The sequence below is a fragment of the Candoia aspera genome, chromosome 1, assembly GCF_035149785.1.
Source record: "Candoia aspera isolate rCanAsp1 chromosome 1, rCanAsp1.hap2, whole genome shotgun sequence".
Lineage (NCBI taxonomy): Eukaryota > Metazoa > Chordata > Lepidosauria > Squamata > Boidae > Candoia > Candoia aspera.
Window position 1 is genome coordinate 113,335,605 of NC_086153.1, and position 15,538 is coordinate 113,351,142.

At 36.8% G+C, this 15,538-nt stretch overlaps 1 protein-coding gene across 2 annotated transcripts in view; it reads left to right on the forward strand.

Annotated features, from left to right (window-relative positions):
* Positions 1 to 15,538, forward strand: part of EPHA7 (EPH receptor A7) — a 194,211-nt gene that overhangs the window by 138,481 nt on the left and 40,192 nt on the right. For both annotated transcript variants that reach the window (XM_063312012.1, XM_063312020.1), the window contains exons 6-7: positions 10,489 to 10,613; positions 14,991 to 15,159. In XM_063312012.1, the coding sequence (XP_063168082.1) occupies positions 10,489 to 10,613; positions 14,991 to 15,159 (294 nt within the window). The remainder of the gene's footprint in view (positions 1 to 10,488; positions 10,614 to 14,990; positions 15,160 to 15,538) is intronic.

Sequence of the window (15,538 nt, forward strand, 5' to 3'; positions counted from 1 at the left end):
AAAATTGGCATTCTGCCATGCAACAGGAATTAGCATCCTTGAAAGAAAATAAAACATGGAAACTGGTAAATCTACCTCCCAATGAACGCTGTCTGGGTTGTAGGTGGGTTTTCAAACTGAAAAGGGATGCTGATGGCAAAATCCAAAAATATAAAGCAAGGTTGGTTGCAAAAGGGTTCACTCAAAGGAAAGATTTAGACTATGACAAGACTTTTGCACCAGTTACTAAAGGTGAATCAATTAGATTACTGTTAAAAGTTGCTGCACTCAAGGGAATGTCAGTTAACCACTATGACATTCAAACTGCATTTCTCTATGGTGATTTAGACCACAGATTATACATGCAGCAACCCCCTGGCTATGAAAAAGGAGAATCTAGTCTGTGAACTGCAGAAGTCAATCTATGGGTTAAAACAAGCTGCTAGATCCTGGAACCAAAAAGTAGATGAAAAACTGCAGAATTTTGGTTTTGAAAAAGGAAAAGCAGATCCCTGTGTATATATGAAGAAGGACAACAAGGCTGTATGTATCTGTGCATTTATGTTGATGATTTGCTGCTATTCACATCAACAGAAAAACAAAGGCTTGATTTTGAAGCCTGCATGAAAAGCCATTTCATATTAAGAAGCCTTGGAATTACAATAACCTAGGTTTGGAAAAACACAGGAAGAAGAATGGTAGCTTTCTGTTGAACCAAAGGGGAGATAATGGTAAAGTAATGTGAATGGAAAGACATATAAAGGTGTCAGAGAAGATTGGTTATGCATCTTAATCTGTAGTGTAAAAAGGGGAGTGTTGAGGTTTTCCTACTAATAGATTAAGACTGCTATTGTATCAAAGCATTTTGGCCAGGTGAAGGGGTTGTATTAGATTGTCTCCTCTCACGTGCTTCATGAAAATAGCCTGGGGGGAGGGGAGGAATCCTGCCCGGACTTGTCTTCTCACTTCTTCTTTTTCTCTCTGCTGGAAATGTAGCTCAGCAAGGCTTGCTCCAAAGGGAGCTACGTACTTTAAATGTTTTGCTTTTGTTTTTGCTTTCTGTAAATAAATTATTTTTATAGAAATGCTTGGTGTGTGACTTTTTTGACCTCTCCTGGGCTAAAGGCTTTCCCAGCATCTGCCAACAAAAACAAGGTAGGCTGATTTTTAGAGGGTTCCATAATTTTCATCACTTGAGGGCCATAGCAGGCTTTTCATGGCACACTGAGAGCCACTCTTCAAAAGTAAGCAGAGCCAGCACCCATTTGGGGATGGATTCTAGGAGTTTAAGGGTGAAATTACTTAAGCAGTACAAGATTTAAGGGGCATCTATTTTGCCCCTTAAAAGCCTCCAACTGCCCTAGAATAGAATGTTTCACTCAGTACTTTTTAGGGAGGCTCTGGGGATATAAGAAAGGATGCTGGTGCAAACTGCCTCTGAGCTTGTTACTCTGAAGTATTGGATCTTTGTCCCACTTTAATAGATACAGCCGATAAAAGTTGTGGCTAAAAGTATGCAGTACTTGGATTCAGAGTGGGCAAAGATACTTTGGATCCAGCATGGGCACCTTCACTCTTCAAGCTGCCAGCTTCTTAAAGAAACTGTTCCTTTTCCCGGGTTGACATGGTCTCAAGAAAACATGCAATTTGGTTAAGAAAGAAAATGCTGCCTCTGTAATGCCTCCTCAAGTCAAACATTTGTCCACTTCAGATCTAAATACTTCTCATTTCTAGTTGTGGCCATTTAAAAATTATTATTTGGCTATATGTATAGTGATTTGCCTTTTCTCCTTTTTCTTAGCAAATTAAATGCTGTGAAAGAAGCACGGTACTTTCTTACCCTTTTACATACTATATTTATATATTATACACTGTAAAATGCATTATTCATTAATTTATTTATTTATCATTTCATACTAGGGAAGAGACATGAAACAGTCCAGTTAGAATAAACTTTGAACTTATGTTTGGATTCAACAGGAATTCCCCATGAAACTGTTTCAGGGCACAATAGTTTGATTCATCAACAGAATGAATATGGCGGCCTTGATTCTTAAGACAGATTTGAGATACTGTGTTAGAGCATATCACTGATTTTGATGCTATTTCTCAGCATGTTTTAGGCATATGCATCTGGCCTTTAAGATCTATGACAAGTGTGTTTGCAAAGCCTTGATTAAATTTCACTAGTATTTGGAAACAGTCATTTTAATGATGTTATAGTTCCTGGTACAAATTATATCCTTGAACATAGCAATTTCAATTTCAACAACTCTGTAATGATTGTTTTCTGTTGGCACCTGGATGGACTATTTATACAATTTGCACTTAATATTTGACTGCATATTTGTCTTATGGTAAATTTGTTTTTCCTTTTACTCAGTTCTAGTTCATTTCAGGCCCAGCCTCCCAGAAGTAGAATAAAAGTATCTTGTTAGAAAGGCTGAAATTTATCAAAACTGTTCCTCAGATATCTGTCTGTAATAAATATAATCACTATCACATAAGTTTGTAAACACTGGTTCTATTCCTCAAGCATCTTATTTTGTACTACTGATATTGATCATGAAAATAGATATATTTAAATCAGATTGGTATTGCCAGTAGTAATATAAGATACTGGCCCATATTAAGATATTTTTCAATGGCTAAAATTTTTGAAGATGACATCTTTTTGTGACTGAGTAGATAAGAACAATAAATTCAATTACAGAAAGCCATATTTGTCATTACACTTGTCTGTTTCCACAGGAAATTATTTGTAAATTGTGCTTTAACTTTCCCTCCCATAAATCTTGTGGTCATAATTGACACTTGTCATTGATGATGGATGATAAAAGAAAAAAAGAAAGTAAATGAATAAACTCTCTGGGGAAAATATCTCTATATGAGAAGTTACATTTAGAAACGTTGGCTCCCACACATTAGAGTTTAAATTTTGTGGAAACTCATGTACGAGAATTAAATTAGATTCAAATACTGAACTAAAGTTTTGTTTTTGTTTATTTTTTTCATTCCTTGCACATAAGAAATTCTGCATTTTGTGCCTTGCATGTCGGAATTTATTTATTATTCCAGTGCAGGAGCTATGAATGCCATCAGTGTCAATAGTGTCATTTATGCAATTTAAGGTTGCTTTACTGCTGACTGGTACCTATGTTGAATAGTTGGGAAAAGAAGGGCCGAAGTTGGAAGTAATATTTGCATCAAATAGTAAGCAAAACAGGGCAATAAGTAAAACAGATATATTGAAGTATCTTTAGGAATGGACCATAACTGAAATATGACAATTTGCATATAGGTTTCTTCTTTATTTGCAATGTTTTCTCAGCATACTTATAATAATGTGTGCAATCAATTCTTGTTCCTACCCGAGGAGTTTTAAATAGAAACTGAACATCATCAGGACAATGGGATAAATAGCATCATTTAAAAAATTCAACACTGAGTGCAATATTTGTATGCACATTTTAATAAGTTTTATGCAGAAATGATCCAATGAATTAACCAGATGAGATGCATAAATAAAAGTACAGAATTTTAAAATATATACTTTACAAATCTTCATTCTAACCCTGATTTGGAAGTGAATTCAAGCAACCACTGTCACCAATGATCTCTAGGAACAGTAGGTAATTTAAGAGATTTTGTATCCACAAAATCAATGATCAAAAGCTGCAGTCAAATAGGATTAGCTTCTTTTTTTTCATTTTCTGCTGGTTGCTTCTCTAGCTAGACCTTACAGGATGCTGAAGCAGTGTCAATATTATTACAGTGTAGTTCCTAAGCATAATGAGCTAACCCAGACCAATAACAATGTACCAGTCTTTCAGCATCGTTTCTCCATCAGGTGGTAAACTAACGAAAATGGATGTTAGTAAATCATTGAAAAATTTACATTTCTATCCAGTAAAATTAAAATGCTTGATTTTAGAATTTTTAGCATTTCCATCCTATATTGTTTGTAGATGATTTAAACATTGTAGCCTAAACGTTTTACATGAATTAGTGTAAGTTTTAGAGATGTTGTCCTTCATAATGGACTTCTGTTTGATGTAAATAACATGTCTGCATTTCTTATAAACATATCCACTGGGAAACCACAAGAGCATTATTAATCATTTGTGGCTATACCAATAGGCTCACAAAGGTTTCCAAATCCTAGGAATTGCTTGTAGCTTTATGCCATTTTGAAGGCCAAATTAGCATGTTAGCTGTGAAGTAAAAGAAGTCATTCCAGTTTTGCACTTGATTGTATGTGTGTGTTCGTTAATATTTACACTGTTCTTACCTTAAAATTTACTTTTTAATTACAACTTAAGTAATGCCTATATCTAGAGTAGATCAGTGGCTTTATTACATGTGTGCCTTGGACTTTCTACCAATGCATATTGTATGTTTAATCACTTAAGAATTCTTCTGTCCCATTAAAAAGAGAGAAAGAAAGAAACAATTTGCAAAACATTTCAGAAATCTCCAGGATGGGAAATAGATAAATTTGTATGTTGCAGTTTAGTTTAAATAATGTAAACAAACAAACCCCCTCTTTTTTTAGAATGGTTATATTAGATAGGTATGCATGTTTCAAAAATGATTTTCAAAAGGTACTTTGGAATGCTGCTTAAAAGTTGTCCTTGCATACCTGAAAATAAACACAGTTGCTTTGAGGAGTCGATTCAGTAAACTATCTATATGTGCTTTGGAGCAGGGACATGCTATTTGATGTCCCTGCTCTACAACATGGGTAGAATTAGATAAAAAAAAAAGAATGGACCTAAAAAAAAGTATTAGATTTATATTAATTGTAATAAATACTGTTTCCATAAGCATAGCCAAATTTTTAATTTTCCATTTTATGTCAGATGCACAGCAGTTTGTCTGACTAATCTTTTTACCTAATTGGTTAATCAATATCAGTTTTATGTGCGTAACTGTTTTATGGACTAGTCATTAATCATAATAAAGATTATTCCTCCTCCTCCTCCTCCTCTTCTTCGTCAAAATTATTTTTAATCCCAAACAAGAAACAAGATTAAAAATAAGTAATATGATATCACTTCATGCATTTCATAATTTTGCATTTCTGTCAAAGTAAAATGTATTACTCCACATCTGTAGAGTCTAACAAATATTTATCCAGTGAGCTTCCTTGGCTGAGGGTAGAATTATGTGTGAACATGTCAATACGCCTGAGTGTGTATAACCATTGTGTATTGTATTTATACCCATTTTTTTTAAAGTAAGTTTATTTAGAGAATATACATGGAAGAGAAAGCATAATATTATGTTGCTGCTGGTTCTCATTTTGAAATGTTTTGTATTATATGGAAAGTGTAAGAAAAGTTTTTTTCTAGTTAAATAAATGTAGCATATTGCAAGTCCAAAGTAGCTGATTCAATTACAAACCCTTCTTGAGCACTTTCTCTTTAACAGCCGATAACAAACAGCTAACATCCCACTGTGTCTAGAACTCCTTTGTATTCACATAGAATAAAAAGACAAGACCCACAACCACTGAAAAGGCTTGGAGGAAGTCACAGAAAAGGGCAATAGTTGGGGCTATTTTATTTTATAAAATTAAAACTTTGTTTTGCCCATTCAAAAGCAGTGAGCTTTGGTATAGTCCTGATGTCACATTTTTAGTCATGTTTTGCTTATTGGAAATGGCAGACATTTATTTAATTCAAAAAGAATGAAATCTTTCTTTTTTTTTCTTTTTATTTGAAAATAATTATTGATTGAATATTTGAAAAGAAACTGGAGGAAATAATTGCCAAATATATATATATATAAAAAAAACCAGAACTGTCACTAAATTGTTTTGGATTCCCATCACATAAGTTCTCCCCTGTTTTCTAAGTCTGCAATATTTAGGTGATTCTGGTTCTGTAACTACAGCTGAAATGTCTGGTATTTGCCATCTCAGTTTTGTTAAAATGTTGAATATATTATATGACCTTTTTCATAAGGAAAATCTGGAGATCAAGTTGAGCCTAACTGTTCAAGATGTCCTATTTGAACTGAGTGTCAAGGATTGGGTTAGAATCAAAGGAAATTTCATATAGGGTGATTAAATTGTTATCAGTCACATACAATATTAAACTGAGATAAGAGCATGACAAAATGTAAAATAGAGAAAAATGAGGCAGAGACAAACTTACAGAAATACTGAAAATATATGATAATGCTTTTGTTAAACCGCTGAGCTGCTGAGCTTGCTGATCGGAAGGTTGGCGGTTCAAATCCGCGTGACAGGGTGAGCTCCCGTTGCTAGTCCCAGCTCCTGTCAACCTAGCAGTTCGAAAACATGCAAATGTGAGTAGATTAATAGGTACTGCTTTGGCGGGCAGGTAACGGCGTTCCGTTTAGTCATGCTGGCCACATGACCACGGAAGGGTCTACGGACAAACGCCAGCTCTTTGGCTTGAAACGGAGATGAGCACCGCCCCCTAGAGTCGGACACGACTGGACTTAATGTCAAGGGAAACCTTTACCTTTACCTTTACCACAACACAGTATTATTTTATATTTTCTGCAATCTGTGTTGAGGGACTTCAGTTGTATACTGAACAGATGATGCAAAGTATAATCAGAATTGTTCTATAAGGTGGTTATGGATGTTACTAGGAAAAGCTAGTCTTCATTGATATATTTCTCTTATGTAGAGATTGCTTCTGTTGGGGTTGCAATCTTTAACAAATGTACTTAAAACTTTTATTTTTTGAATGAACACCAAATTTAATTGGTGTTATTTCTAATACTATCCATTTATTTGGAAAAAAATAGAAAAGAAAGTGGGCAGAGAACATACTTGGCATATAGAATAGTTCGTGTCTATTCTAAAGTACTCTCATAAATGGCTCTGGAAGGATCTTTATCTGAAATCTAGGAGGACTAGTGCCAGTTAAGTTTATACACAAGGATAAGCCTGCTTTCTTAAAAGAAGGACCCATTTATTTTAACTAAACAAATATGCAAATAAGTTGGTTGTAATTTCTTATATACATTAGATGCATGTTGTTGTTTATTCGTTCAGTCGCTTCCAACTCTTCGTGACTTCATGGACCAGCCCACGCCAGAGCTTCCTGTCGGCCGTCAATACCCCCAGCTCCCCCAGGGATGAGTCCGTCACCTCTAGAATATCATCCATCCACCTTGCCCTTGGTTGGCCCCTCTTCCTTTTGCCTTCCACTCTCCCTAGCATCAGCATCTTCTCCAGGGTGTCCTGTCTTCTCATTAGGTGGCCAAAGTATTTCAGTGTTGCCTTTAATATCATTCCCTCAAGTGAGCAGTCTGGCTTGATTTCCTGGAGGATGGACTGGTTTGATCTTCTTGCATGGGATGTGTTAATTATGTTTTCAGTTTGAATTTCAGTAATATATTAATATGGCAAATTTTATGCAGTGATTATACTGGTTTCTTCTTCTTTTCTTTATATTGGCAATTATAGGACAGTTTTCTTGTCTACCCTTGTGTGCATACTTGTCTGTATAAGTTGAGAATTGTTATCATTATGAAGCAGTCTGGCAAATATCAACCAGTATAATTATACTAGTCTAATCTGTAGAAGTGTTGCAACATTTTCTCATGCTGTTTAGCAGTCACACTCAAGGACAGTGTAATCCTCCAGCACACTTTGCCAGATGGATTACATTATTCCATATTTATTTATTTGTAAGGAGACCACTCAAGTGGAAGTTTCCTTAATGGTTTTAAACTCAGTACTAAAATATTAACACATATAACACTTTTTCAGTTATGATTCAAAGAGACAAGGCACAGAATGTCCAAAGAAGTTACTCCAGGATATTAAGGTTACCTGGTAGAAGCTAAATACTGAATGTTCCCAGCATCCACTTGTCAGCTCTGATGACCAGAGCAAGCTTATTTGGTAGCAATAGGCTACTTTCAAGTACCACAGGCCTGCACAACCCAGTAGAGAAGAAGGGGCCACATTGCTAAATGAAAAATCAGTGCAGAACGCAAAGGAATATTTGGCACTCAATCAGCTGTTTTGGTGGCTAGCGAATAGGCAGAGTGCTGGAGCTGGTGGCAGCCATGAGGCTTAGAAGCACTGAGCAGCACATATTTTGGAGCAGCGGTGGTAAATTTATTACTTTTTTTAAAAAGTCAGTGGGCCACACAAGACTGTTTAGCAGGTGGCATGTGGCCCATGGTCTGTATGTTGTGCAGACCTGAAGTACACTTTTCTGGCCCAAGGCACATTCCCACATAATCATGCACTCCTTCACCTATTTGTCCTGTGGTTTTATTCCTTATGTCAGTGAAGTGGGTTGGACAGTCAGGGCTCTCTCAGAGTCTGATTGTCTAGGAGTAGAGTCAGGAATAATGGTGCCAGAGTCATTCTACCTCACCATGATGATAGGGCCTGCTCGTTCAGTGTAAGATCTACTTGTATCTCATCCTGCTTCCCTTCCTCCTCTGATGATTGCTCATATGTGATAGGCATGATACATGTATGCCTGCTGCAACATATACTAATGCAGTCATTGCTGAATGTAAACACCTGCTTGAAATCATCCAGGTTTGTCCATTGCTCTTCCTAGCACTGTGTGAAGAAGTAACTTGTTTTTTTTTTATCAAAATTAATTAACCAAGTAACCATGCTGATTTGATTTGATTTTGATTCTAACTACAGTTAATATGATTATCTTCTTCCAGTTTTCAACTTCGGGCACATTTCTGGAGGCATTCTTAATTCTTCATGTGGCTTTAGGTCCCCAGTTGGTTTTCCCTTGCCTGCTACCTAGGGCAGAAAGAGAGTGACTAGCCCAAAGTCACACATCTGGTTTCTAGTGGGGCTAGAAATCATGGTCTCCTGTTTTTTTTCTATCCTGGTGCCTTAACTATGACACCAGACTGGCTCCGTTTTTGGTATTATCATATCCCTTTTTTTCACCTGTGGTGACCAGAGATTTATATCTGTTTCCTTAACATTGGTAACAATTCTGTTTAATATACCTTTTGGTAAAAATGTAACTAATTTGCATTTCCAAATACATGTAAGTGTACATTCTGTGGTCCATGGGATGTATTTTGGCTTTCAAGAGGATTCACTGCAGACCTCCCTTCCCTGATGTTGCCACTGGATTTTGCCACTGTGGGTGCACCTTCCCTGCACCTCCCTCTTTCTTTCCTTCCTGTTGCTTCCTCTGTTGTCTTTCTGGTGGTCACTGCCATAGGAAGCAAGCTCATCTAATAGTATGCTTTCCTTGGTTCTGTGATTACCTTTTTAGAAATAGAACCCCTCCTTGGGTGAGTAACTCTATTCATAAATATATGTAATACAAACTCCATTTATTTATTTTTATCAGGGTGTTGCTTCTTTTTGGAGTGCAGCCCCTTGCATGTTTCTTAAATCCTAATGCAACTCTTAGCCCATAGGTAAATACCCTAGATATATCTCAGTCAGGATGCTAGAATTTCTAATATTTCAAATTATGTGATGCAGTTTGCAACTCTGAAGAATATGCCTGAAAACGTGTATGTTAGGAGCAAATATAGAAAGAAATGTATATGTTAAGAAAAAAAATGTCCAACACTGTATTATAAGGCAGTTTTGCTTAACAAAGATATGTATTTTAGGACAGCATGCATAAATATGTATAGATTGGGATAAATCTGCTTGAAGCATTTGCTGTAATGGTGGTGGTATCATTGTATCTTCCAGGGCCGGGCAGTGATAATAGTCAGCTGTTAGAAAAGTGAAACATAAAAATTGTATATTGATACTTGGTGAATGAAATCTTAATGGATATTTTCTTCCTGACAATTCAGAGCCTTGTCTGTTCAAACCACCATCAGATAAATGCTGAGAGTGCAGTAGAGTGGTGCATTTCATAGTCCAAAGTTAAATATCTGTTACTGTTTATTGACAGCTCAGTAGACTTCCCTCATTTTAAAACAATTGCTCAGAGAAACAAGATCCCCCAAAGAAAAATGGTAATACATTTGCAGCTATGGCAGCTTTCTATTATTCAGCATTGCATGCTTTTTGCTTTCAGACACATTTTTAACTGCAAGAACACCATGGGTTTGAACTTGAACTGGAATTACACATGGTGAGGATTTGAAATAGGACTTCATATTTGTATCCTTGTGCCTTCATTTTTCTTATAAGTGACATTGAAACATACAGAATATTTGGTTGTTGGTATACCACCGAAAATTATTCTGGAAACAAATTTTCCTGGTTAATTAGAATTTATTTACTTAATTGTCATTCTGATACCATCACTTGCTACTCAGAACTGATTTGAATAATGCTGCCTTTTGTGGTTGATACTTTAATTTGGGTTTCTCTCCTGGTTTATGAATAATAATATGGCCTTGCTTGAATATTCACTGCCTTTTAAATGTTGAACTGAGGAATATGCTTTCTCTTCCTTTAATGACAGCAGCACAGCATGGGATTGATCAGTAGTGACATTTGATTGGAGACATCCAGCACATTTGCCTGTTGTTTATTGACGTATTTTCTTCAAACAGCTCCCTCACAAGTTAGTGGTGTAATGAAAGAAAAAGTGCTGCAAAGGAGTGTGGAGCTTTCCTGGCAAGAACCTGAGCATCCCAATGGAGTCATCACAGAATATGAAATCAAATATTATGAGAAAGTAAGCATTACTCTGAACATGGACTGTTCTTCTATTCATGTCATTACAGCATCTTCTGTAGTGGATTAATGTTTGCACAGCCAGCATGCAGCCTTCATTTTGGTTGCTGTTCTGTGTTGTTGTTGTTGTTGTTGTTGTTGTTAAAGTTAATCTTATCAACTTGATTCTATCTTCTCTAACACACAAAGGGAGAGAGAAGGTAAGATTCATGAACTATAGCTTAAATTGATTAATTATTGATGGCAAACTTAGTTGATACTGCCGTTAGTCAGGATGCAGTACAGGTAGTCCTTGAGTTACGGCGGCAGTTGGGACCAGAATTTCTGTTGCTTAGCGATGCGGTTGTAAAGTGCAACATCATGTGACTGCATTGCTTAGCAATGACAATCCCTGCAGTCCCTGTTGCCGTTGTTAAGTAAAAATTGTAGGTCGTTAAGCGAGCATCTCCTCACAACTTCCTGCCAGCTTCCAACAACTGAAGTTGGTGGGGAAGCCAGCAGGAATTTGCAAGTCCTAGGTGGCTTGCAAGCAGGCTGGCAGGCAGATAAGTTCTACTGCTGAGTGGGAGAGGGAGTGAGGGGGTGCGCAGGTGGCCAGGGAGGTGCTGTGGGGCTTGGGGGCTGCTGCTGCAGTGTGGGGGAGGGTTGTGAGGGTGCATGAGTGGTGGGGGAGGTGTGGCGTGAGAGCAGCAGAGCTTGGAGTGGCTGCTGCCAGGTGGGGGAGGGAGCGCGAGTGGTAGGGGAGGACTGGTGCAAGCATGGCAGGGCTTGGGATAGCTGCTGCCAGGTGGGGGAGGATGCACTAGGGTGCAAGAGTGTCAGGGAGGCACAGACGCAGCAGGGCTTGGGGTGGCTGCTGCCGGGTGGGAGAGGCTGTGCGAGTGGCTGGGTAGGTGTGGCATGAGCACAGTGAGGCTCAGGGAGGGTGCGTGAGGGTGTGCAGGTGGCTGGTGCACAAGTGCAGAGTGGCTAGGGGAAGGTACACAGGTGGAGGAGACTTACCTGAGCAACTGCAACCTTCCCTGCCCACTTCCCCATTGACTTTGCTAGTGGGAAGCAGTCAGGGAAGGTTGCAAATCATGATCACATGGCCATGGGAAGCTGCAGCCATCATAAGTGCAAGCCGGTTGCCAAGCACCCAAATCTCAATCATGTGACCAAGAGGATTCTGGGATGGTTGGAACTTCAAGGAGGTATTGTAGCCACCATTCTTTCAGCGCCACCGTAACTTCAAATGGTCACTGAACAAGCGGTTGTTAACCAAGGACTACCTGTTTGTACTGTTTACTGTGATGAGGAATTCAGAAAAGTATTTGGAAATGCATTTACTTCAAGCTGAAGTATATGCATTTCAAGTATAAATATACTTTCAGTATGAAGTATAAATTGTTACGTTTAAAAGGCATATGTTTTGATATAGTTATATACAAATTATAATGTTAATAGGTTAAAATTAGGACAATAAATACTCTAACATACTTAATTAGTATTAACCATGTGTTTAACCTTTGGACTTTAGAGCACTGGATTGCTTTATAAAAGATTTCATGGGAAATGATTATAATTTCAAATAATCTGGAAAGAAACCATTGGAAATGTAATACTAGAAAAAAGATACCTAACTAAAAATAATTGCAAGGGAAACACACTATTTATGACTTTTCTTCACAAAAAATTCCTCTTTTTTCCTGTTTTTGCTTGTATTCACTGACAAAAGCCAAGAGCATTTCACGGGAACTGTTCTTTATATACTTATTTTCTGTATCATCCTTACAATTTACTCTTGTCTTGGTAGGTATACCATGGGAAATTTTATCTGAATATTAGCTAACTTCTTGTTTTAAGAACATTCCATACAGTTTATTTATTTAGTAACAAAATATTTGCACAATCTCACAATTCTGGGCATTATACGGGAATCATAAAACAGTAGTCTTAAAGTATATCAATAACAAATTTAAAACAAAAATAAAAAATAACTAAAGGTAATTAGTGATATATATATATATATATGCACACACATACACACACTGTGTGTGTGTGTTTGTGTGTATATGTGTGTGTGTATGTGTGTGTGTGTGTGTGTAACTTCTCACCCATATGAGTGGTATGCGTCTTCCTCAACCTCGGGTCCTCTACCAGAGGCATGGGAGTTTGAGGGTTCTTAGAGTATCTTAGCTGTTCCTAGCACTGCACTCTTCTGGACAGAGCTCTCTGTCTGTCTGTCTGTCTGTTTATCTATCTTCATTAATCACTGTCTATTTTCCCCTTTCTGTGTTTCTATCTCATTCTGTTCTGTATTTTAGAAACAATAAATTGGAAAGAGTAAAATTCATTTTTTTTTTAACATTCAATTTTGAAAGTCCACATGATGGCTACTATGTATAACATTCTCTGTGAACCAGGCCATTATAATAATCAGTGGCTTCTTATCAAACTTGAATAAGATGTAACATTAGATGAGATTCAATCCTAGGGCTTGAATTTGTCCACATTTTTCATAATCAGTTGGTCAAGGATGTGGACGGAATGCTTATCAAATTTCCTGATAACTTAAAACTGTGGTGGATTACTAATAAAAGCAGTTCCCCAGATGGGTAAGCCCTGATTTATATAATTCTGACATTATGAAGGGGGCATGAAAATAGCATGGTGTATGATCCAGAATGTGAAAATCAGTTTACACAAAGGTTTCTGGAAAACACACAGCGAGCCCCACTAATAAGACTCATATTAGCAGGCTTGACCATAACACCACTGAAAGGATTACATTAGGTAACACTGCAGCCCCTGTCCCCACAGACTCTGACCTTGAAGTAGATACCAAACCATTAGCCCACAGGAGCATCCCAGTTTTGGGTATAGAGCCAGAAGATAGAAAGAAGGCTCGAAGAGATAAATTTGTATTCTAAGACTGCTTGTAAGTACCGTGTGGCCTTGAAGCACCAAGTTCTGTGATTAGGAGTGATAGATTTTGGCTCTTTACCCAAATACAGTTAGTTACTGGCAACAACTCCCTGTTTACAACCCATTTTCAGGTCATATTGTATTTGACTTCTAGAAGTCCTGACTCTGTTTCATCTTGACCATCTTACCCTCTGGACCCAGTTAATATGAAATTGTTAAAATACTGCTTAGCATGTTGTGTGAACTCAGTCACAGAACATGCTAAATGGGAATGAGTTATTCAGACTGTTGTGTTTTAAGGATAGATTTCTATCTTACTCCTTTTTAATATTAAAAAATAAAAATGAGCAAATTACATATTTTGGAACTATTTGTAGTTCAATATTTTGTAAAAGTAAATTAATACTTAAATAGCAAACACTGTTTTAATTCTTGCATCACAAACTTGTCAACCATTTTGTTCAGATAATTTTTATGCTACAGAACTGTAGCAATTCTCCTGCTACAGATTTCCCCTCAAACAATATAAGGTCCTATATTTTAAGATGGTTGAGAATTTATCTCTAAACTAGATATAGCTATATGATTAATAGCTACCTTTCTTGGGTTTGTTGGATATACAGTACTATAATTAAACCAACATAAAACTATGAATAGATTTAATATCAATTTTTATATGAAATTATGATGTAATTTTGACATTTTTTAAAAAAATCTGAATACAGTTTTAGTGTTTTAAGTACACATTCACTGAAAATTCTTCTGTGCAGCCCATTGTCTATGAGTCTTACACAAGGTTGCTCCCCTGTAAAAAATTATATTTATCCCCCTCCCAATGTATTGGTATGTAAAATAATCAGAATGCATCTACACCAAAATAACTTTTTAAACATAACAAAACGCATGCATGTGCATTTAAATGCACATAGACTTTTCTGGTTTGTTGACTGCCCTATTGAAAATAAAATAAACATGCTTCTACTTCAGTTAATTTTAAGCTATTGATGTCAGAGATGTTCTTCCGCCCAAAAATGAAATCAGGTAGAGTGAGCTTTGCAGAGTCTGCAGAGCTGAAATAAATAATTGTTATGATGTTACGATATTTCTAGGTAGCTGCAAAAGAACACCTTATTTCCTAAGAGCAGGGAGGAAAGTGCTAATTCATAAACTGATCGATGAACAAGCGAAAGTCCACAATCAAACAGAAAAGGCAATGATTTTTTCTCTTCCCTTTTATGAGCAGCACCATGTGCTTCCCATTTACATTTTGTTTTATTTTAAAATCTCCTCAGTGAAATGGCATTGTGTGATGCTGCAGCAGAGACTGTGCTAAATTCTTTATGCAGGAGGAAAAAAACTTCCTTCTAATAAATTGAAATAGGGTGCCAGAAACCAGCTATCAATTATTGATACGAAGCAAAATGGAAGTCTGAAAGTTAAATACCATTCAATTGTGTATTTATGTTTGCAGGACCAAAGGGAGAGAACTTACTCAACAGTGAAAACCAGGGCCACTTCTGCTTCGGTTAATAATCTGAAACCAGGAACTGTATATGTTTTCCAGATTCGTGCTTTTACTGCTGCTGGCTATGGAAATTATAGCCCTAGACTAGATGTTGCTACACTAGAAGAAGCAACAGGTAACATTTACATACAATTTTTGGCAATTAATATCAATGAAACCCAAAACGTCTAGCAAATTGGTGGAATGGAAATATTTCAGCCTTTCCCAATTATAGTCTCATTTCTCACTTCTCAGTTGAAGTCTCAGGATTTCCTCTAAGTTACCTTGAGGTTTACAAGCAAGACCTAAATCAGTGCTGATTTTTAACTGCGATTACCTGTCTTGGGGGAAAAAAAAAACAACAACCTTAAGGTTTTCTTTTAAAATCCATAAAGCGACATGTACAGTTATATAGCAAGAAATGACTCAATGTCTTGAGGCCTTTCATTTTAACATTCCAAATAAATGGATAATGTTTTTTGTTCATGTTCGGATCACTTGATTCATACTTCTTG